The following is a 22,914-nucleotide window of genomic DNA, read 5'->3' as shown; positions in this document are numbered from 1 at the left end:
ATATGCCCCATATGCTGCTCCATAAAGGTCGATGGCCCCATATTATGCTCCATAGCATAATATGCCCCATATGCTGCTCCATAAAGGTTGATGGCCCCTGTGATATGGCAGCTGGTCATGTGATTAATGGGCGGTATGTATCGCAGAGGTGGGTGGCCCTGTGATGGAAGCCTGGTAATGTTTTGCTCAGCAGAATTACTGCTGAGGGATTTGTTTTAAAATGGGAAGGCTTCCAGGTGATTGGAGAGATGGGTGGGTCCAGTCACCGACAAACCCACCCAAAGAGGCGTGTCTGAACACCTAAGATGGTTGTGTGTTTGAGGACCTGCGGTGATGTCACGATCACCTGACTAGCCATGTGATATGTACCTGGGAGTGGTTAGGGCTGTGTAATGGAGGTGTGTTTGGCATATGAGCACGAGTGCTGGCTAGTCTGAGCCAGAGCAAGGAGCCCTGTGAGATACCTCCGGAGTGGACGGTCTGATAACCGTGTGTGATACTGACCGGGGTCAGTGAGAGACATCTGTGAGATATCTCTGAGGATAAGAGGTATCCAGGAACCTGTGTGGCCGACACTAACAGTTTTTAAGAAAATCATGCCTGTGTGCTCTTATCCCATTGCAAAGCGAGTGTCCCCCAAGACACGCAGTAAGTGCTATGTTACACCCCACAGCACAATATGCCCCATATGCTTCTCCATAAAGGTTGATGGCCCTATAAGGTGCTCCATATTATAATATGCCCCATATGCTGCTTCATAAAGGTTGATGGCCCCATAAGATGCTGCATAGTATAATATGTACCATATGCTGCTCCATGAAGGTTGATGGCCCCCATAAGATGCTTCATAGCATAATATGCCCCTTATGCTGCTCCATAAAGATTGATAGCAAATAGATAATGGCTGCACTCAATTTTACTGTGCTAAAGCAAGGAAATGTGCGATACATGAAATGTGAATAGCATAATGGCTTGTGAAATCTATGAAAAAACACATGAGATGCTTAGCACAAGATTTGGCCAAAAATTGTGAGCCCATCCACCAAACGTCAAGGTAATCTCAGATCGGATGGGTACCTGACCTGACTGCCTAGTGTGAACACTTACCTATGGCTAATAACATGGTAAAGCCTGCTTTTATAGGAAGCTCAGAACCAACTGTGTATGGATGTAATTAAAATCACAGCATGGTGAAGGGCGGGGCGCTCAAGTCAGAAAAATAGTACATAGTAAATATAAGAAAACTGACTGTACAGCAATCTAGTTTTTTTGGTTATGCACCAGTTCAGACTAGATTGCTGTTCAGTCAGTTTTCCTATACTTACTATGTACTATTTTTCTGACTTGAGCGCCCCGCCCTTCACCATGCTGTGATTTTAATTACATCCAAACACAGTTGGTTCCAACCTTCCTATAAATGAAGGCTTTACCATGTTATTAGCCATAGGTAAGTGTTCACACTAGGCAGACAGGTTAGTTACCCATTCGATCTGAGATTACCTTGACGTTTGGTGGATGGGCTCACAATTTTTGGCCAAATCTTGTGCTAAGCATCTCATGTGTTTTTTCATAGATTTCACAAGGCATTATGCTATTCACATTTCATGTAACGCACATTTCCTTGCTTTAGCACAGTAAAATTGAGTGCAGCCATTATCTATTTGCTATCAATCTTTATGGAGCAGCATAAGGGGCATATTATGCTATGAAGCATCTTATGGGGGCCATATTAGCAGGACCTATGGCCCAGAAAATGTGACACTTTGTCTTATTAAAGGGAACCTGTCAGCAGATTTTGCCGCTATAAGTTGCAGCCACTGTCTTTCAGGGCTAATCTACAGCATTCTATAATGCCTCCCATATTCTTGCAACACCGCCTCTTATCTTATCTTCTAGAATGTTGTAGATAAGTCCTGAAAGGCGGTGGCCGCATCTTACAGCGGCAAAAATCTGCTGACAGGTTCCCTTTAACTTTGGTCCCTGTTATATAAAGGGATACCCGTTGTGTCTAATCCAACTTTGTGGTTCATTATGTTTACAGCACATGCACTTTATTTATTAATTTATTGACACTCTACGTATAGGCACATAATATTCTTCTGGGAATAGGCAACTGATGCTTGTGTTGTATCTACTTATTGCTTTGCTTCTTCCAGGTGTTCCCACCTTTATTCCCGTCCCTGTTTCTATGTATCCCCTCTTGTGCTCTATTTATTGGTCTATATTCATATGACCCTTATTGTATATTTTGAAATTGTTTAAATAAAAATACATTTTCAACCCATTTAGGAAGGGTTGTTCTATCTTAGAGTGGGCTTTAGTTTTCCTTTTTCCCTGTTTATTTTTTTATATTTGGATTGAAGGTTTCAATTGGTGTTATATATGATTATTATTAGTAGTAGTAGTGAAGGTAGTAGCAGTAGTTTAGCAATACAACATCATTAGAATTTGATAATAAACAGACCACATTCACTTTAATTTCATTGCTACAATGTATCAGGAGGACACTTGTATGCGGACTTTGTATTTACTGAAATTAAAGGACATTGGAAACACAAAGTTCTATAGATATAAAAGTTTCATTATTTGTGCAGTAATAGAAGAAGTCCAGAGAGAGCGAATAATCAGCCGAGGGACGGATAATTGAGTCTTTATCTTTTCTGTGTAATACAGCAGCAATGCCTCATGGGGAATAAACAGATACAGGAGAGAAATCAGAAATAAGAACGGTGGAAAATCCTCATAAGTCTAATTACTCAAAAGAGAATGAAATAGATGGAAATAATGTCACGTCCAATTTACAGCCTCCAATTATCACTAATGAATAGATGAAATCATTTCTTATTTATAACTATGTAAGAAAACCAGAACAGATATGAATGTGGGTCAGAAATAGACAAAGTGTAAAATGTGTGATTAACTGTTCACTGGCTGTATGACACATAAAGCAGGAGTAGCCGTAAACATGACAATAATAATAATAATAATAATAATAATAATTATAATATGCCATTACTATTTTTAATAAAAAATTACAAAATATATTGTATATAATAATAATAATAATACTAATAATAAATTACAAATATTGATTAGGATAAGGAGGGAAAGCTCAGAGTTCTCGGCTGTTCACAAATTTAGCCCTTTATGTAGATGAAATAATCAATCTGTTTCCTAACATTTACTATAGTGAGCCCATCCTGCGTGCAGTCTCCTTTTGCACTTCCAGGTTACTTGCTTTATTTTCTTAAAGATTTTTCTTCTTTCAAATAATTTTCTCTTTTTTTTTTGCTTTTCTTGAGCTTGTATTGGTATTAAACATTTTCCTTTTTTTTATGAAAAATCATGATTTATACCACGATTCCGGCCTATAGATTAGTCTGGATGCAGAGAGTGACAGTACAGCCGTCCAATCCAGGGCAGGAGAGTGCTGAGCTGTAGAGATGAGCGAATATATCAAAGTTTGGTTCAGATTACAATCGCCAAATTTGAAATAGTTACCGATTTATTTGCTGAATATTTGCCAAACATAGGCGAATGCCTTTCAAGTCAATGAGAGGCAAAAACAAACACATGCACAACACCTAACAGCCCCAATAGCTGCCAAAACACATCAAATGAGGGACAAACACCAGGAAAGTGGCCTCAATTCACTCACAGTACAAATTGTAGCATGGCACTGCAGCCATCAGCCAGGCATGAGGTATCGGGGTCTGGGACAGCATTTACAGCTTTATACTGAATGTCAAAGTAAGATGAGGTGGGTGAGGGATCGGTGTAGGCCTGTGTGCGGGAGCCCTGATACCACATACAACACCTCTACCTGCTTTCATGCTGAGCCACACTCAGGTGGGACAAATATCAGTTTCGTAGACTACCGTTGTCAGAAAAATCTAAGTATAATAGTAACACGGGTAGTTCACTGCAATGAAGTGGAGGGCTGATGGTCTCGGAGACCTACTGCTAGTATAATAGGGACAGACAGGTCTTCCACTACACCCAGCCAAGCAGATGGACACCCAACCAGGAGTTTTCAAATTTCAAAAAATGCCTTAAAGAGACACGCGTTCCAATAGTGCAGAGCGAATCCCCACCACCTCCATACTGGGCAGAAAGTGTGCACCGCAATCAGGCAGTATTAAAATTGATATGCCTTGGAGATTGCAGTCATACAGCGAAGAATTGTGGACAGCTCTCCAGGTTGAGTTTGATCAGTGGCTGTATCCGCTGAACCTATATCCAGGGAAGGCCGTGTCCAATAACGGTGCAAACCTGGTGGCTAGAGATGAGCGAATTTGTTCGTAAAATGACCACCAAACATAAATTCATCATGAATATGGCACATTTGGGTTCATGGTCGTAAATCAGAGAAAAAAATTCATAAAACTCGGTAAAAAATCGGTAACATTTGGTAAAAGTGCGGTAAAATATTTGCATTGCCACCAAAATATTTCCTGCACTTTAGCAACGAAAATGGGGGTGTGTAATGAGCATTTGGCATGTGTTTGATGAGGGGAGGGGGTTTGCAGGGCTCAGAGGCACGGCATTTTTGTAAGCACAGCACTGCAGTCATTTTTTTTCCTGATTTTATGTGTGCACATTGCGGCTAGCCAATCAGGGCACAGGAAACACCCACAGTGTCCTGACACAACGACTTGTGTTATTGGCTGCTGAAATCACATGTCCTTTGCATATAAATAGCAGACATATTGTTTTAGCGCCATTTTGATACTGATACAGAGCAGAGAGGCTGCTTCTGATCCTGCCACTGTTTGCATCAAGATTTCAGCTATTTAGTTAGGTGGGTGTATATCAGTGAAGTTGTGTAGCTAGATAGTGTCCAGTGTGGCTGTAAAATTTACCTTCCAGATTTTTCTTTTTTGGTGGGGCATAACTGAGGTTCTCAGAAAAACCTGGCAGGGCACATGTCCAACAAATGTGTTGTGTGTTGTGCTCCCTGCACAAGTATAGCATATTAAATAATGTTATTTCAGTAGCTAAATGTGGAAAAAGCCTGCTGTATCCCACATTGTAGCTAGTTAGATAGTTGGTTGTATATCAGTCAGATAGTGAAAATTTAGCTTCCTTTTTTTGAGGGGGTGCATTTCTGAGGTTCTCAGACCAAGCCAGCAGGACACATGTCCTACAAGTGTGTTGTGCACCGCTTTTATTGTGCTCCATACACAATTATAGCATATTAAATAATATTTTTTCAAAAGCTAAATGTGAAAAACCTGCTCTATCCCACCTTGTCATTTATCGCTGTGGTGATATGAAAATGTCTGCAGACCTAACACACATTTAAAAAAAAATGATATATTTTTTTTTTGCTGAATGTGATGCAGGCCGCCGTATCACACATTGTCATGTTGTGTCGGTGATATGAACCTGTCTGCAGACCAAACTTGCATTAAAAAAAATTATATTTTCTGTTGATAAACGTGATACAGCCTGCTATATGAAACCTTTTCATTTAGTGCCGTTGAAATTGTTCTGTGTGAAGAGCTGTTGCACATTAAAATTATATATATTTTTTTTAAACGTGATACATCAGGTGAGATCTGAGTTTGAAATTGTTTTGAGCCTATCTTCTAGATTATGTGCTTCGTTGGGAACCAATTTCTCACAGGCATCTTTTATACCTAGCTTGAGACACGCATCTGTTACACCCATCTTCTGCCGAGCATCAAATGCTCTCTGGTAATTGTTGTTGGGTAGATTTGTCATACAGGCCTCATCCACACATAAAAATGTTGTTTTACTGTGACTAACTCGATTCAGCACATCATATTTCACCTTCTCATTTAGTGCCAGTGAAATTCAGCTGTGCAGAGGTGGTGCATGCAGAGTAAAAAATCTATTTTGTAGTTGTTAATACTGTGCTCATAGCACACTATGTGAGCAACATGACTGTGAAAAAGTGAGGTTGTGATGGAAGGGGGATTAGGCTTGGTGTTTGAGGTGTAAATGGGGTATGTGGTGAAATTTAAGCCACTTTATTGGTGTCTGGAACTAATTTTTGGAAATGTGTACTTTTGGTTGTGTCCATTTGCTGGGTTAGCTGTAGTGGAAGATGCGTATTATACTATGCCTACTCTCTAGAAATTTATACCACTTTCTCGTTGACTCCAACTAATTTTTGAAAATGTGTGCATGAGTGGTTGGCTGTCCATCTGCTGGGATGGCTGTAGTGGAAGATTTGACAGTCCCTATTATATAATTTTCTACTGTGGTGAAATTGATGTCACTTTGTTGGTATCTGCCAATACATTTTTGGAAATGTGCAGACTCCTTGTTGAGTCTCCTTTAGGTGTGTTGTCTGTAGCAGTAGGCCATCGAGACCGGCAGTCCTCCACATTCATTGAGTGAGCTACACGTGTTACTATTCTTACATTTTTCTGACAATATTTATCAATGAAACTGATGTTTGTGCCACCTGAGTGTGGCTGAGCATCAATTTCAAATGTTTTTTTTATCATTACTGCTTCTGTCACCAATGGAACTCACACTCGAAATGTAATATCTGTATGTCTTTGGAGTGTGGGTAGTAAAATAAGTACTGTGAGGAAACCCTTGAATACATTGTGAGAACATATAAACTCTTTGCAGATGCTGACCTTGGTGGGGTTGGGACACAGGACTGCAGACTGGGTGCATCCCTTTTTCAGGTGGGGAGGCAACTGTCAAAATGTACTTTTGTATCATGAATAGACCACAGTGGCAACCAGAAGTCAGCACTATTTTGAATCATAACTGGACGGGTAACAATCATGCTGCAGATAGTGCTGCAAGAAAGAGCAAAGCTTTCTTTGTCCATCCCCTTGTGGTAACCATGGACAACAGAGAGGAAATCATTAACCTCTTCATCTTCTAACTGGTGTAAGTCCATGACATCTTTTTTCTCGTACTTTCCATGGTCCTCCTTCATTGGTTCCTCCCATGGCAACCGCCACTGAGATGACAGATCTGAAATTAGAGAAATTGTTAAACATAAAGGCATAACCATCTGCTTCCTCATTTTCCCCTGGGACCACCAGCACCTCCTCACCCAAACTATTTAAAGTGTGGTCCAGCATTTAGATGACAATAATAGTGATGCAGCTTATGGCATCGTAACCGCTAACCATCTTATCAGCCATTTCGAAAACATGCAGAAGGGTGCAGAGGTCCTTCATCTGTGCCGCTACGAAAGTGGGAATTGCACCACGCCCTGACTGAGATGTGCCAGGCTATGCAAAATGTCATAATACACCAGGTCTCAGTGTTGTCACCTCGCATATCAATTGGTTAACCAGTGGGCCAAAGGATCTCTATACCCACTTATGTGGACTGGTGAAAGTGAACACACAATGACAGTGTTTCCTACAGCAGCGCATCCATGCTGGGACAGTGGTGCAGGAATTGCTATACCATCAGGTTTAGGATGCGAGCCATAAAAGGCAGATGTGTAAGGTTGGTCCGCTGTAGGGCCGCCACCAGGTTTGCACTGTTATCGCACACGACCCTCCCTGTCTGCAGGTTGAGTGTAGGCAGCCATTGGTCAACCTTGGCATGGATAGCTGTCCACAACTGTTTATCTGTATGACTGTAATCTCCAAGGCATGTTAATTTTAAAGTGGTCTGATTGCAGTGAGCCGTGGATGCGCAGTACACAACTGGATGGGATTCCCTCTGCGGTGTTATAACGGTGGTTTCATCCCTAATCAAAGTCCATATATATATATATATATATATATAGCTCATTCTCTACTTCTCTGAACATAATTCATCATCAAACTCAACCATGCCCAAAAGGCTTATGCAGCCTTTACAGTGGGTGCAGGAAGTTTTCAGACCCCTTTAAATTTTTCACTCTTGTTTCATTGCAGCCATTTGGTAAATTCAAAAAGTTCATTTTTTCTCATTAATGTACACTCTGCACCCCATCTTGACTAAAAAAACAGAAATGTAGAAAATTTTGCAAATTTAATTAAAAAGATACTGAACTGAAATATCACATGGTCATAAGTATTCAGACCCTTTGCTCAGACACTCCTATTTAAGTCACATGCTGTCCATTTCCTTGTGAACCTCCCTGAGATGGTTCTACTCCTTCATTGAAGTCCGGCTGTGTGTAATTAAACTGATAGGACTTGATTTGGAAAGGCGCACACCTGTCTATATAAGACCTCACAGCTCACTGTGCATGTCAGACCAAAGGAGAATCAAGAGGTCAAAGGAACTGGCCAAGGAGCTCAGAGACAGAATTGTGGCAAGGCACATATCTGGCCAAGGTTGCAACAAAATTTCTGCAGTACTCAAGGTTCCTAAGAGCACAGTGGCCTCCATAATCCGGCAGTGGATGCCGTGTCTCTGCCAGACACGCCTGCACTCTGTGCTTCCTGGGCCTCTGCTATACACCGGTTACACCGGTTGGGACACTATATCATTTTACAGATTTTGCTGCGAACAAGCCAATTCTCCTTAACTGTGTTCACCAACGCTCTCATCCTCCTCTGAAACTAACTGTTACTGAAGAAAGCCGTTCACTGTGGCCGAAACATTTTTTTTTGATGACTACATTAAAGCACAAAAAAGTTCTGCATAAGTCGAATGCCTAAGTCTATTTACTTCTTTTGTTTATTAAATTGCACCTCCCTTACTTTTTCTAAATTTGGATCCTTACAAAAAATGTTGGTGTGATATTGCCCCGTTTCTGTGTATTTTAAGCACATCTAAGAGACTGGGTTAATACACTCCACAGACCTATTCAGGCCGCAGTCTTCCACATATTGGAACATGGTCATGGCCACGCTAAGGCCTTTACCTGAGCTCTGTAGCACTGCTGTCACCTGAGTAATACTCTCCACAGACCTCAACACTCTCTGGGAAAGATCCTGGAATTACTCCATTGTTGCTCAAAACCATGCAAAAGATCCATGCTGCCTGTTTGGGTAGTTTTCAGAAGAAGGGTTTGGTCTTGTGCAGATTGGTCAATGGCGCTTGTGTTACTTCTCCTCGAGGAGGCTGCTTCCAAGTAAAATGAGGCTTGTACATGTTGCTGAAATGGGTTTTAGGCCTGACCAACTGACCACAATACAGGCCCTCACTTCCATACACTGTATTCAGAATTTAATTCTAATGCTTTTGGTGTCTGGTCAAATCCAATTTAATGACATTGATCATACAGCTCCTGGAGGTTTCAGGGTTCTTAATTCACAGCAGATAAGATCCCAAGGGGGTCTAGTTTCCAAAATGTGGTCAATTGTGGGGGGATTCCACTGTTTAGGGACATCAGGGGCTCTCCAAATGTGTCATGGTGTCAGCTAATTATTCCAGCAAATTTTGCATTCAAAAAGTCACACGGCGCTCCTTCCCTTCCACGCCCTGCCATGCGCTCAAACAGTTGTTTTCCTCCACATATTGAGTATCGGTGTACTCAGGAGAAATTGCACAACACATTGTATGGAGAAATCTCTTCTGTTACCCTTATAAAAATGCAAAATTTGGAGCTAAAATAGATTTAGCTTAGAATTTTTTTTTTATTTTTATGGCTCTATGTTATACATTTCTGTGAAGCACCTGTGGATTTGAGGTGCTCAATACACATCTATATAAATTCCCTAAGGGGTCTAGTTTCCATATTGGGGTCAATTGTGAGTGGTTTCCACTGTTTAGGCACATCGGAGACTCTCCAAACATGACATGATGTCAGCTAATTATGTCATTAAATTTTACATTCAAAAAGTGAAATGGTGCTCTTCCCTTCTGAGTCATGTTGTGCAACCAAAAAGTGGTTTTCCCCCACATATGGGGTATTGGCATACTCAGTAGAAATTGCACAACAAAATGTATGGTCAATTTTCTCCTGTTACCCTTATAAAAGTAAAAAAAATAGGTCTAAATGAAAATTTTTGTGAAAGAGAAGTAAATGTTTATTTTTTCCTTCCACATTCCATTAATTCCTGTGAAGCACCTGAAGGGTTAATACATTTCTTTAATGTGGTTTTGAGTACATTGAGGGGTGCAGTTTCTAGAATGGTGTCGCTTTTGGGTATTTTCTGTCATATTGGCCCCTCAAAGTCACTTCAAATTTGAGGTGGCAATTGGTTTTGCAAATGTTGTTGTAAAAATGACAAATTGCTGGTCAAATTTAACCCTTATAACTTCCTAACAAAAAAAATATGTTTTAAAAATTGTGCATAAAAGGCATAAAAATTAAAAGATTGAAAATTGCAAAATTTAAAAACAATTTCGCGAAATTTCGAATTTCCAATGTTTTACAAATTAATGTCATATCAAATAAACTTTACCACTACCATGAAGTACAATATGTCATCAGAAAACAATCTCAGAGTCAGTGGGATCCATTGAAGTGTTGCAGAGTTATGACCTTTTAAAGTGACAGTGGTCAGAATGGTAAAAATTGGCCCGGTCAGGAAGGTAAGGCAAAGCAGATAGGTGGGGGCTGCTGGGAAGGGCCATGGATATTGGCCCATTCCCAGCATAATAAGACCAGCTCACAGACATCTGCTTTCCCTTGGCTGGTTATTAAAAATAAAGGGGACCGCACGCCGTTTTTTTAATTGTTTATTTGTTTGCACTGTCAGGTGGTTTGGCATGGCTGATAGGGCCATAAATGCCCACAGCCTTAAAGCTTGTTGATTGGCTGTGCTGCAGCCTTTCAGTAAGCCTTATTAGTCTGCAGAACCCAAACTGTAACATAGATGTACAGTACTATGTCATTGTTCAGGGTTCGGCACCGGACATTCCTAACTTTACAGTTGGGTTCGCTCATCCCTAGTAATAAAATCAACTCTATCTATAAATTATTTGAATGAATCAATATCAGCCTTGGGACAAAAGGAAAGTCCAGGCAGCATACAGAGGCCCCTGGCATCACATGGGGCCCCAGGCAGCACACTGAGCCCCAGGCAGCACACAGTGGCCCCAGGCTGCACATGTGGGGCAGAGACAGGGAAGGGGTCCCAGGCAGCACATGGGGGCTCCAGGCGCACAGGCCCCAGGCAGCGCACAGTGGCCCCAGGCAGCAAAAAGGGCCCCATGGCAGTGCATAGGTCCCCAGGGAGAACATGGGGGCCTCAGGCAGTACACAGGGCCCCAGGAAGCACACAGGGGCCCCAGGCAGCACACAGGGGCATCAAGCAGCACACAGGGGCCCCAGGCAGCATACAAGGGCCCCAGGCAGTGCACAGAGGGGCACAGACAGCGCATGGGACCCAAGACAGCACACAGGGGGCAAAGACAGCGCACAGGGGGGAGAGACAGTGTGCAAGGGGGGAAGAGACAGCGCACAGGGCCCCATGTGCTGCCTGAGACCCCATTCGCTGTCTCTGCCCCCTGGGCGCTGCCTGGGGCCCTGTTCTTGAGTAAATCACTCATTCCTGTGCGATGTCTGGGGCCACTGTGCCATGTCTGGGGCATTTTGTGCTGTCTGGGGCCCCATGCGCTGTCTCTGCCCCCCTGAGCGCTGCCTTTGGCCCCTGTGTGCTGCCTGGGTCCCCTGTGCACTGACTGGGGCCCCGTTATTAAGTATATCACTCAATGGTTTTCAAAAGCATGACAAATCTGATCTACAGCAGCTGGGGTATATTCTGACTCGGAGGGGTATATTCTGGGCTAGGCTGCTTTAACCCCAGGTATATTCTGGGTGGGGGGTTAATCTGGCCTGAGTCTGTTTAAAGAATCCATGGGGATTTCAGAACGGATGCAGTTTTCGATAACTGGATGTCAGCGTCATTCTCTTTTTTGTCTGATTTTCATCTCTGAAAGGTTTAAACAAAGCTGGGATCTGTGTATTTCTAAATCTTCATTCCTGGGTGTTATTTTTAATTGTGGGAGCTACAACAGGACAAATAAGTCTCACTAATGTGACTCGGATGAATGTTATATATCAGGTCGCGTTCAAAACTCCCTTTGATTTCTAATGATTTTCTGGCTTTTTTTAAGTATGAAATCTTTCTAAAATGTATTTAACCCCTTTCTGCCATATGACGTACCATCCCATCGAGGTGACCTGGGACTTAATTCCAAGGGACGGGATAGTACGTCATAGGCGAGCCCTGTAGGCTCCTGGCACATTAACCCCCAGAACACTGCGATCAAACATGATCGCAGCGTTCCGGCAGCATAGGGAAGCATCGCGCAGGGAGGGGCTCCCTGTGTGCTTCCCTGAGACCCTCAGAACAACGCGATGTGATCACGCTGTTCTGAGCGTCTCCTCCGTCCTCCTCCCTGCAGGCCCGGATCCAAAATGGCCACGGCGGGGCCTTCCGGGTCCTGCAGGGAGGTGGCTTGTGAGCTCCTGCTGAGAGCAGGCACCGGCAAGCCTCCTGCATTGCCTGTAAGATCGCTGATTTGACATAGTGCTTTGCAAAGTGTCTGATCAGCGATCTGAAACTATAAAGTGATGTCCCACCCTGGGACAATGTAAAAGAAAATATTTAAAAAAAATTCCTAAATAAAAAAAATAAATAAATATTGTTCCAATAATTACATTTCTTTATATAAATAATAAAAAAAAAAATAAGATTACACATATTTAGTATTGCCGCGTCCGTACCAACCCGACCTATAAAACTGTCCCACTAGTTAACCCCTTCAGTGAACACTGTTAAAAAAAAGAAAAAAAAAAGTAAAAAAACAACGCTTTATTATCATACTGCCGAATAAAAAGTGGAATAACACGCGATCAAAAAGATGGACATAAATAAACATGGTACCGCTGAAAATGACATCTTGTCCCGCAAAAAAACGAGCCGCCATACAGCATCATCAGCGAAATTTTTTTTTAATTATAGTCCTCAGAATAAAGCGATGCAAAAATAATTATTTTTTATACAAAATAGTTTTTATCATGTAAAAGCGCCAAAACATAAAAAAATGATGTAAGTGGGTATCGCTGTAATTGTACTGACCCAATCAATTTTATCAAACGCGGAACGGTATAAACACCCCCTCAAAAGAAATTTGCGAATAGCTGGTTTTTGGTCATTCTGCCTCACCAAAATCAGAATAAAAAGCGATCAAAAAATGTCACGTGTCCGAAAATGGTACCATTTAAAACGGCAACTAGTTCCGCAAAAAACAAGACCTCACATGACTCTGTGGACTAAAATATGGAAATATTATAGCTCTCAAAATGTCGACAAACAAAAACTATTTTTTGCAATAAAAATCGTCTTTTAGTGTGTGACAGCTGCCAATCATAACAATCTGCTAAAAAACCTCTATAAATAGTAAATCAAACCCCCCTTCATCACCCCCTTAGTTAGGAAAAAATAATAAAATTAAAAAAAATGTATTTATTTCCATTTTCCTATTAGGGTTACGGTTTTTGGCTACAGTTAGGGTTAGGGTTTGGATTACATTTATGGTTGGGATAAGGGTTGGAATTAGGGTTAGGGGTGTGTTAGAGCTCGGGTTGGAGTTAGAATTGAGGTATTTCCACTGTCCAGGCACATCAGGGGGTCTCCAAACATGACATGGCGTCCGATCTCAATTCCAGCCAATTTTGCGTTGAAAAAGTAAAACAGTGCTCCTTCCCTTCCGAGCTCTCCCGTGCGCCCAAACAGGGGTTTACCCCAACATATAGGGTATCAGCGTACTCGGGACAAATTGGACAACAACTTCTGGGGTCCAATTTCTCTTGTTACCCTTGGGAAAATACAAAACTTGAGGCTAAAAAATAATTTTTGTGGAAAAAAAAGATTTTTTATTTTCACGGCTCTGCGTTATAAACTGTAGTGAAGCACTTGGGGGTTCAAAGTTCTCACAACACATCTAGAGAAGTTCATTTGGGGTCTAGTTTCCAATATGGGGTCACTTGTGGGGGTTTCTACTGTTTAGGTACATTAGGGGCTCTGCAAACGCAATGTGACGCCTGCAGACCATTCCATCTAAGTCTGCATTCCAAATGGCGCTCCTTCCCTTCGGGGCTCTGTCATGCGCCCAAACGGTGGTTCCCCCCCATATATGGGGTATCAGCGTACTCAGGACAAATTTTATGACAACTTTTGGGGTACAATTTTTCCTGTTACCCTTGGGGAAATAAAAAACTGGGGGCAAAAACATCATTCTTGTGAAAAAAATATAATTTTTTATTATTACGGCTCTACATTATAAACTTCTGTGAAGCACTTGGTGGGTCAAAGTGCTCATCGCACATCTAGATAAGTACCTTAAAGGATCTATTTCCAAAATGGTGTCACTTGTGGGGGGTTTCAATGTTTAGGCACATCAGGGGCTCTCCAAACGAAACATGGCATCCGATCTCAATTCCTGTCAATTTTGCATTGAAAAGTCAAATGGCGCTCCTTCCCTTCCGAGCTCTGCCATGCGCCCAAACCGTGGTTTACCCCCACATATGGGGTATCAATGTACTCAGGACAAATTGTACAACAATGTCAGAATCATCAGGATCCATTGAAGCGTTCCAGAGTCATAACCTCATAAAGGGACTGTGGTCAGAATTGTAAAAATTGGCCCGGTTATTAACGTGCAAACCTCCCTTGGGGGTTAAGGGGTTAATCTGTACATGGTGGATTGATCCTTCTGGTGATTCTTTATATTCATTAAACTGTTTCTAATTTTATTGATAATATTTTTGGTCGCCAGACTCACCATGAAAGCATTCCTGCTATATTTTATGTATTAATCTTGTGATTAGACCCACAGAACAATTAAATATATATCTCTTCTAAACACAAGTGAATCATTTATAAAGGGTGATTCATAAATGAACCTTGAACCTCTTGGCACATTATTTTCTTTTCGATAGAGCCTTAAAGGGGTTCATCACCACGTTCTTGAGATCCCATTTGAGAGCAGCATAATGTAGAGGCAGAAGCCCTGATTCCAGTGATGTGTCACTCACTGGGCAGCTTGCTGCCACTTTGATAAAATCCCTGTTTCTTCTGCTGCAGGTCTTCCAGTTCTCTGAATGTTGAGTTGTGTCTAACCCTGCCCACGCCACTGATTGGCAGCTTTCTGCCCATGCGCAGTGTTTACAGCCAATCAGAAGTTGGGACAGGCAGGTACAGGGCTCATGATTATGCTTGAGTACCCTGCAGAAGGTTTATTAGTACCTAATGATAATCTCCTGCTGATAAAACAGTGATTTTATCAAAGCTACAGTAAACAACCCAGTAAGTGACACATCATTGGAATCAGAGTCTCTGTCTCTACATTATGTTACGCTCAGATTAGGTGACAGATTATCTTCAAAATAATCACATCTAAATTATGTTGAATTTCTCTTTTACAGGCTAGTAGCTGTAAATCATTCAGCTGCCGCGATGAAAACTTAATCTCCGACCACTAACAAATACTGGGAGGTCACCCCAGCGTGCTCAGGAAAATCCGAGCAATGAGTACACTCGCTGATCACTAATCGTTATTTACAAAAAAAATCGATTAGTGACAGATGAAGCAAAACAGATATATACTTTTGGTGTACAATTACAATTTACAATTTATAACTACCAAACAATTACTATATTAAAAACCTTATTTATTAATAAAGTGATTGTGAGCATATCAATAAATAATGTTTCTAAGCTAATTTAATATTCTAATTGTTTGGTGATAGTTGGATTCCAGTTTTGACTCACTTTGACTGTTTATCTGGCGCAGGACCCAGGATTTTCCTATTATGGATGATTGTCCGCAGTGGTCAGCAGATGGGAATTACTCCTCTTTTACAACTGATTGTGCAAACATTAGTTACGTATCAAAAGGAGAAACTAGGAGCAATCAGGTATAACAAAATAGTAAATTTGTTAATAATTCAAAATCCCCAAAAAATACATAATAAATAATATCATCCAATAAATCAAAAAACATATCTGCAGGAAAAAGACACAGAAAGAAAGGACCCTAACAATTGCATCTGCCCAATTTGTGCAATGATTACATAAATGGCAAGCCAGATCACCCTGTAGTAACTCTCATCGCTCTGTCAACATACGAAACAGGGGATAGAAAAATCCTTACCAAAGGCAGGGAGGGTTCAAGACCGGGTTTGGATACCCCAAATACCCCGACGCGCGTTTCTACATAGTTTGGAGTGCGTTTGCTTTTTGTTTGTTTGCGAATGGGCCACTCTTAAGCCCCATTGTGATGTTTACAACACGTCACTGAGGTTTTTGTCTTTACTATCATTAGTTATGGTTTAGAACATTTCTGCCCCCATGTCAAAGAATGGACAGGCTCATTTTATTTCCAAAAATGGAACAAAAAATGGAAATAATAACTGAAGATATGAGTAAAATCTTCTAAAGCAGACCCAAGTTAACATAGTTAGCAAGGCCGAAAAAAGACATTTGTCCGTCCAGTTCAGCCTATATTCCATCATAATAAATCCCCAGATCTACGTCCTTCTACAGAACCTAATAATTGTATGATACAATATTGTTCTGCTCCAGGAAGACATCCAGGCCTCTCTTGAACCCCTCGACTGAGTTCGCCATCACCACCTCCTCAGGCAAGGAATTCCAGATTCTCACTGCCCTAACAGTAAAGAATCCTCTTCTATGATGGTGGAAAAACCTTCTCCCCTCCAGACGCAGAGAATGCCCCCTTGTGCCCGTCACCTTCCTTGGTATAAACAGATCCTCAGCGAGATATTTGTATTGTCCCCTTATATACTTATACATGGTTATTAGATCGCCCAAGTTCTGCATTCTTGCCCATGAGATAATATGGAGATCTAGTAAAGAGAAGCTCTTTCTCACTGTTGTTCCATTTGCCCCACTCCAGCTGGAGCTTTACTCCACAACGCTCATTGCCAGTCCCAGCTTCTTTTTCGTTAACTGTAAGGCTTTCCAAATATCCTTATTTCTTAAACTGTATATAATGGGATTAATCATAGGGGTAAATACAGTATAGAGTAATGACATCATTTTACTAATGTTCAGGGTTTGTCCTTTTGTTGGAAAAATATAAACACCAAAAATAGTCCAGTAGAATAAGGAGACCACAATGAGGTGGGAGCTGCAGGTGGAGAAGGCCTTCTGTCTACCGGTATTAGATGGAATTCCTAAAATAGTAAAAATGATTTTACCATAAGAGATAACAATGATAATGGTTGGGATGATTACTAAAGGAATGCTGATCAAATAGATATCTAGCTGAACTGTAAAGATATTAGAACAGGCAATATCTAACAATGGGATGAGATCACAGAAGAAATGGTCAAGGATATTAGGGCCACAAAAGTTTAGCGTCGAAGTTGTTAACATGTCACTCAGTGTAATGGAGAAACCTCCCAACCAGCATATAACGGAGAGTTTCACACAATATTCACTTGTCATGATGAAAGTATAGTGGAGAGGATTACAAATGGCGACGTATCTGTCATAAGACATCACCGTGAGGATAAAACACTCAAACGCTTCCGAGGAGCAGTACAAACAATATTGAGTAATGCAACCAATAGAAGTAATGGTTCCTCCATTATTCAGTAGGATGTGAAGAGTGTTGGGGACAATGTTAGTGGTCAACAAGATGTCACTGATGGACAGTTGTGAGATGAAGAAGTACATTGGAGTGTGGAGGTTCTTGCTGGTGGACACCAGGGTGATGATCAGGAGGTTCCCACATATTGTCCCACAGTAAACCAGAAAGAGTAGGAAGACAAGAATTATTCTTAAAGTGTAACTAGCTTGAAATCCTAAAAGATAAAATCCATTCACAGTAGTTTGATTTTGTTCCTGTTTAAAAGTACATAAAAAAGACAATGATAAGGTAACAAAAAGGTCCTTAAGAGGTCGTCATGAGGTCCTTATGATAAGGCTTTTCTGCTGGAAGCACTCTATAACCTGGAGACGAGATGTTTTTAGGGATTAAGCTATTAATCCAAAATGTGAGGCATCCAAGTCATGAGCATACACAAATTAAGTTATTTTTAACAGTTTACCTTTGAATACTTTGGCTTTTCACACAGAATTAATATATACATGCATCTGTCCCTATTATTGCCAAAAGCACGCTTTACTCAATGGATGATTTGAGCAAAGTAAAGTTACAAGGAAAGAGGACGGTCCAAGGGCTTTTTACCAAACAATCAATATCAGGGCGTCCTCGTAGTCTTGTACACAACCAATAAGTTGTGTGCATCTTCTCAGTTGACCAGCCAAAATCCCACCCAACCTTTAATCCAAAGGTCTCCAGACAGCTGTCAATCTCTTATTTGAAAGCTGTCTACAATTTCACTCAACCTCCTAATTAATGATATCCGCAAACTGGTTGTTTTGCCAGTCATTTACCAAAGTTGGTGAACAAGATTCCCAAAATTGTACTCAGTTTTGTTGTTTTCATGCCAGTAGCAGCCAACAGAGCATATCCAGTGTTATGACACAGCGAGTCTAAGCCCACAAACCTTGTTCATGAAAAGCTACGCCACTTAGGTGGAGTAAATTTGGTGAGTTGGAGTAAATGAGTGGCGTAGAGGCCTAGCAGTTATAAACCCATTCATTAAAAGTGGTCTGCACAATGCAAGTCTTATGTATCAGGGCCATCTTCCAATATTTCATGTTTTTCTCAACATAGCTTTCCAGGATCTCTGAGCCCTGATCAAGGTAACCAGGAATGCAATGTGATCGGTCATCAAATCCCGCTCCTCTGACATCATTCTGCTTTCCTGACCCCAAAGCTCATTGCAACACTCAAGCACTTCTTTTATAATCCGGACATTTCATGGGTAAAAATAATAATAGACATTATATTGAATTTAGAAAATGATTTATGACTTTCCAAATATGAACTCATCTAAACACTCAGGTGAATACTTACATCAAAAATTTTCATGATCCTTTTCTTTCCCAAACAAATTAAAATGAAATGTGTGAAACCTAAATTTCATTTCTCAGCATTTTTCCTGCTTGTTTTTATTTTATTCAAATAATCCAGATTTATCTGCTCATGTGGATTTGTGTAGATGAGACATAAAGACTTTCCATAAACACAGAGGATAAAGCGCTGCCTGTCTTTATAGGTGTTGTGTTCAGTAGAGTAATTCTACGGAGATGATTGCGTCACGTCAGGGATTTTCTGTGTACTAATCCATTAAGGATTAAAAAAATAAACTGGTAATTGTTAAGTGGTCACTCCCAAGATAAAGAAAGTCATAAAAGAAATATACCATATAAGATATATGTTGGTTATCTATTCCATCTAGTAAAAAGAACAACAAGAACTAACACATCAACGTTTTACACCAGAAAAGTGGCATAAAGGCTTTGAAAAGGCCTAAAATTTAGACAAGACTTACTATTACCTTTTATTGAATAACATTTTAAATGACAAAGAAAACTACTATAGCTTATCTGCAGATCTATGCAGAGTCAGGTCATTGACATTTCTGATCCAACGCCCTGAGATAAGAAAGAAGAATATATTCCAGTGCAATTGAATGCTACTCAAAGTTTTGCATGGAACCAGAAAAATGACACTTTATAGAACCATTAAAGGACATCAAACGGTTAGAAAGAAAATAAAAAGTATACATTAAAACATTACACACATGTATACAAGTATGTATAAAACATGCACAAATACACAACACATACATATGCACAACAGACATGATTTTCTTCTATCATTTCCTTTCCTCTTTTCTTCTTTCCTTTCCTCTACTTTCATCTCCTCTTCTTTGCTTTCCTTTCCTCTTCTTCACTCTCCTCTTCTTTCCTTTCCTCTACTTTCCTTTCCTCTCTTCTTCTTTCCTTTCCTTTCCTCTACTCTCCTTGTCTCTTCTCTTCTTTACTATCCCCTACTTTCCTTTCCTCTCCTTTTTTTCCTTTCCTTTCCTCTTCTTCACTCTCCTCTTCTTTCTTTATCTCTACTTTCCTCTCCTTTCCTTTCCTATTTTATTCTTTCCTTTCCTCTACTTTATTCTCCTTTTCTTTCCTTTCCTCTACTCTCTTTTCCCCTCCTCTTCTTTCCTTTCCTTTCCTCTTCTTTCCTTTTATTTCCTTTCCTCTACTCTCCTTTCATCTCCTCTTCTTTCCTTTCCTTTCCTCTATTCTCCTTTTATCTCCTCTTCTTTACTTTCCCCTACTTTCCTTTCCTGTCCTCTTTTTTCCTTTCCTTTTGTCTCCTCTTCTTTCCTCTCCTCATATATCCTTTCCTTTCCTCTTCTTTACTTCCCCTACTTTCCTTTCTTTTCCTCTCCTCTTCTTTCCTCTCCTCTTCTTTCCATTCCTTTCCTCTCCTCTTCTTTCCTTTCCTTTCCTTTCCTTCCTTTTCTTTCCTTGCCTTTCCTCTACTCTCCTTTCCTCTCCTCTTCTTTCCTTTCCTCTATTCTCCTTTCCTCTCCTCTTCTTTACTTTCCCCTACTTTCCTTTGCTGTCCTCTTTTTTCCTTTCCTTTCCTCTCCTCTTCTTTCCTCTCCTCATCTATCCTTTCCTTTCCTCTTCTTTACTTTCCCCTACTTTCCTTTCTTTTCCTCTCCTCTTCTTTCCTCTCCTCTTCTTTCCTTTCCTTTCCTCTCCTCTTCTTTACTTTTCCCTACTTTCCATTTCTTTGCTTCATTCATAGTTGGAAGAGGCATAACTTTTTTTTTGTTCTTCACACAATTCGTTCTTTTTAGGAGACTAGCTACAGGTTTTTAAGTCCATTTTCACAAAACACTTCTTTAACCATAACATCTGTGTTAACTTTTCATAGGTTTAATGAAGGATATAAAACAATCACATCATTTATTTGTGCCATTTACAGATTACCAGAAATAATTTATTCACTACATTCTATTGTTGTATACAGCGATATCAAATGTATATGTGAATTAAAATGTAGTGCATTAAAATTAGACTATTATACATATTTTTCAATATTTTTCAAATATTTTTTAATAATTGTAGAATAAGAATTTTTTTCATTTTTAGCTTATCATTAATTGAAAGGAATATAGAAATACACCATGTTCCAAATTATTATGCAAATTGGATTTAAGTGTCACAAGGATTTAGTTGTTTTGTTTTTCAAATAAACTCGTGGATGGTATTGTGTCTCAGGGCTCAATGGATCACTGAAATCAATCTTAAACACATGGGATAATTAGTTTACCAGGTGATTCTAATTAAAGTAAAGCTACTTAAAAATGATGTTCCACATTATTAAGCAGGCCACAGTTTTCAAGCAATATGGGAACTAAAAAGGATCTCTCTGCTGCTGAAAAGCGTTAAATAGTGCAATGCCTTGGACAAGGTATGTAAACATTAGATATTTCACGAAAAATTAAGAGTGATCATCGTATGGTGAAGAGATTTGTGACTGAATCTGAGCAAAGACAGAGTTCATGCAGATAAAGGCATAATGAGGAAGGTTTCTGCCAGACAAATTCATCGGATTAAGAGAGCAGCTGCCAAAATACCATTACAAAGCAGCAAACAGTTATTTGAAGCTGCTGGTGCCTCTGGAGTCCCTCGAACCTCAAGGTGTAGGATCCTTCAAAGGCTTGCTGTTGTGCATAAACCTACTATTCGGCCACCCCTAAACAGTGTTCACAAGCAGAAATGGTTGCATTGGGCCCAGACATACATGAAGACTAATTTCCAAACAGTCTTGTTTACTGATGAGTGTCGAGCAACCCTGGATGGTTGAGATGGATGGCGTAGTGGATGGTTGGTGGATGGCCACCATGTCCCAACAAGGCTACGACGTCAGCAAGGAGGTGGAGGAGTCATGTTTTGGGCCAGAATCATGGAGAAACAGCTGGTAGGGCCCTTTAAGGTTCCTGAAGGTGTGAAAATGACCTCTGCAAAGTATATAGAGTTTCTGACTGACAACTTTCTTCCATGGTATAAAAAGCAGAAACGTGCCTTCAGGAGCAAAATCATCTTCATGCTGACAATGCCCCATCTCATGCTGCAAAGAAAACCTCTGAGTCATTGGCTGCTATGGGCATGAAAGGAGATAAACTCATGGTGTGGCCACCATCTTCCCCTGACCTCAACCCTATAGAGAACCTTTGGAGGATCATCAAGCCAAAGATCTATGAGGGTGGGAGGCCGTTCACATCCAAACAGCAGCTCTGGGAGGGAAGAAATACAAGCAGAAACTCTCCAGAAACTCACAAGTTCAATGGATGCAAGAATTGTGAAGGTGACATCAAAGAAGAGTCCTATGTTACCATGTAATGTGGCCTGTGAGGATGTTTTGGAGTTAAATACCTTTTTTTGTTCAGTGAATGTGACCTCCTAATGCTGCAAATTCCACAAATGAGCATTTTCAGTTCTTTATATCAAATGTTTAGAAATTCTACTGGGCCTAATAATTTGGAACAGTGCATTGTGGGGTTTTATTCATTTTGGAGATTATACTGTTATCATTGGGAGGTTTCTTCAATAAAATTCGATGTATAATCTAACAGGTGATGACTTTTATTAGACTGACTGTCATTTGCACCGACCATTTAGGAAAATCCGAGAAAAATGTCATTTGCATAATAATTTGGAACATGATGTACTTTCTTACATACAGATTTATCTTCACGTACCAAACAATCAATGCAATATTCCTGTAAATAATAATAATACTATTTAGATACTTTGGTAAACAGCATCCTAACTGAGAAGAATGCAATCTGGGTGGGCCTTCATCATAGGCCCTGTGCAGGTAACCAGCGGCACATATTGTATGTCTGGCCCTGGCTGGCTCTGACCAATCTGCACAGGGAAAATACCAAAAAGTAAAACACAGGAATGAATGTAACATCCATAAATGTTTCTAAGTCCTGGCCAAGTAGCAGATCCAGAAGAACAGTAACTAATAATAATAATTAAGTTTTCATTTTACAGCACTAACATATTCTGCAGCACTTTACAATTCAGAATGGACTTGTACAAACAGTGAGGGTCCTGCTCCCAAGCTTACAATCTGTGGGGAGATAGGGGTAACACTGAAGGTAAAAAT

The 22,914-nt window shown here is 40.4% G+C and overlaps 2 protein-coding genes across 2 annotated transcripts in view; one reads left to right on the top strand and one right to left on the bottom strand.

The window, feature by feature from the left end:
* Nucleotides 1–22,914, top strand: part of LOC143773250 (olfactory receptor 10A7-like) — a 43,136-nt gene that overhangs the window by 9,782 nt on the left and 10,440 nt on the right. The window lies entirely within an intron of this gene.
* On the bottom strand, nucleotides 16,767–18,807 carry LOC143774652 (olfactory receptor 5G26-like). The gene is made up of 2 exons (XM_077262403.1): nucleotides 18,793–18,807; nucleotides 16,767–17,711 (listed from the first exon to the last, which is right to left on the bottom strand). Exons 1-2 carry the CDS (start codon nucleotides 18,805–18,807, stop codon nucleotides 16,767–16,769), a joined length of 960 nt encoding a protein of 319 aa, XP_077118518.1.

The sequence above is a fragment of the Ranitomeya variabilis genome, chromosome 5 (genome assembly GCF_051348905.1).
Source record: "Ranitomeya variabilis isolate aRanVar5 chromosome 5, aRanVar5.hap1, whole genome shotgun sequence".
Taxonomy (NCBI): Eukaryota; Metazoa; Chordata; class Amphibia; order Anura; family Dendrobatidae; genus Ranitomeya; species Ranitomeya variabilis.
The sequence above is the reverse complement of the archived record's forward strand: the minus strand, read 5'-3'. Positions and strand labels throughout refer to the sequence as shown.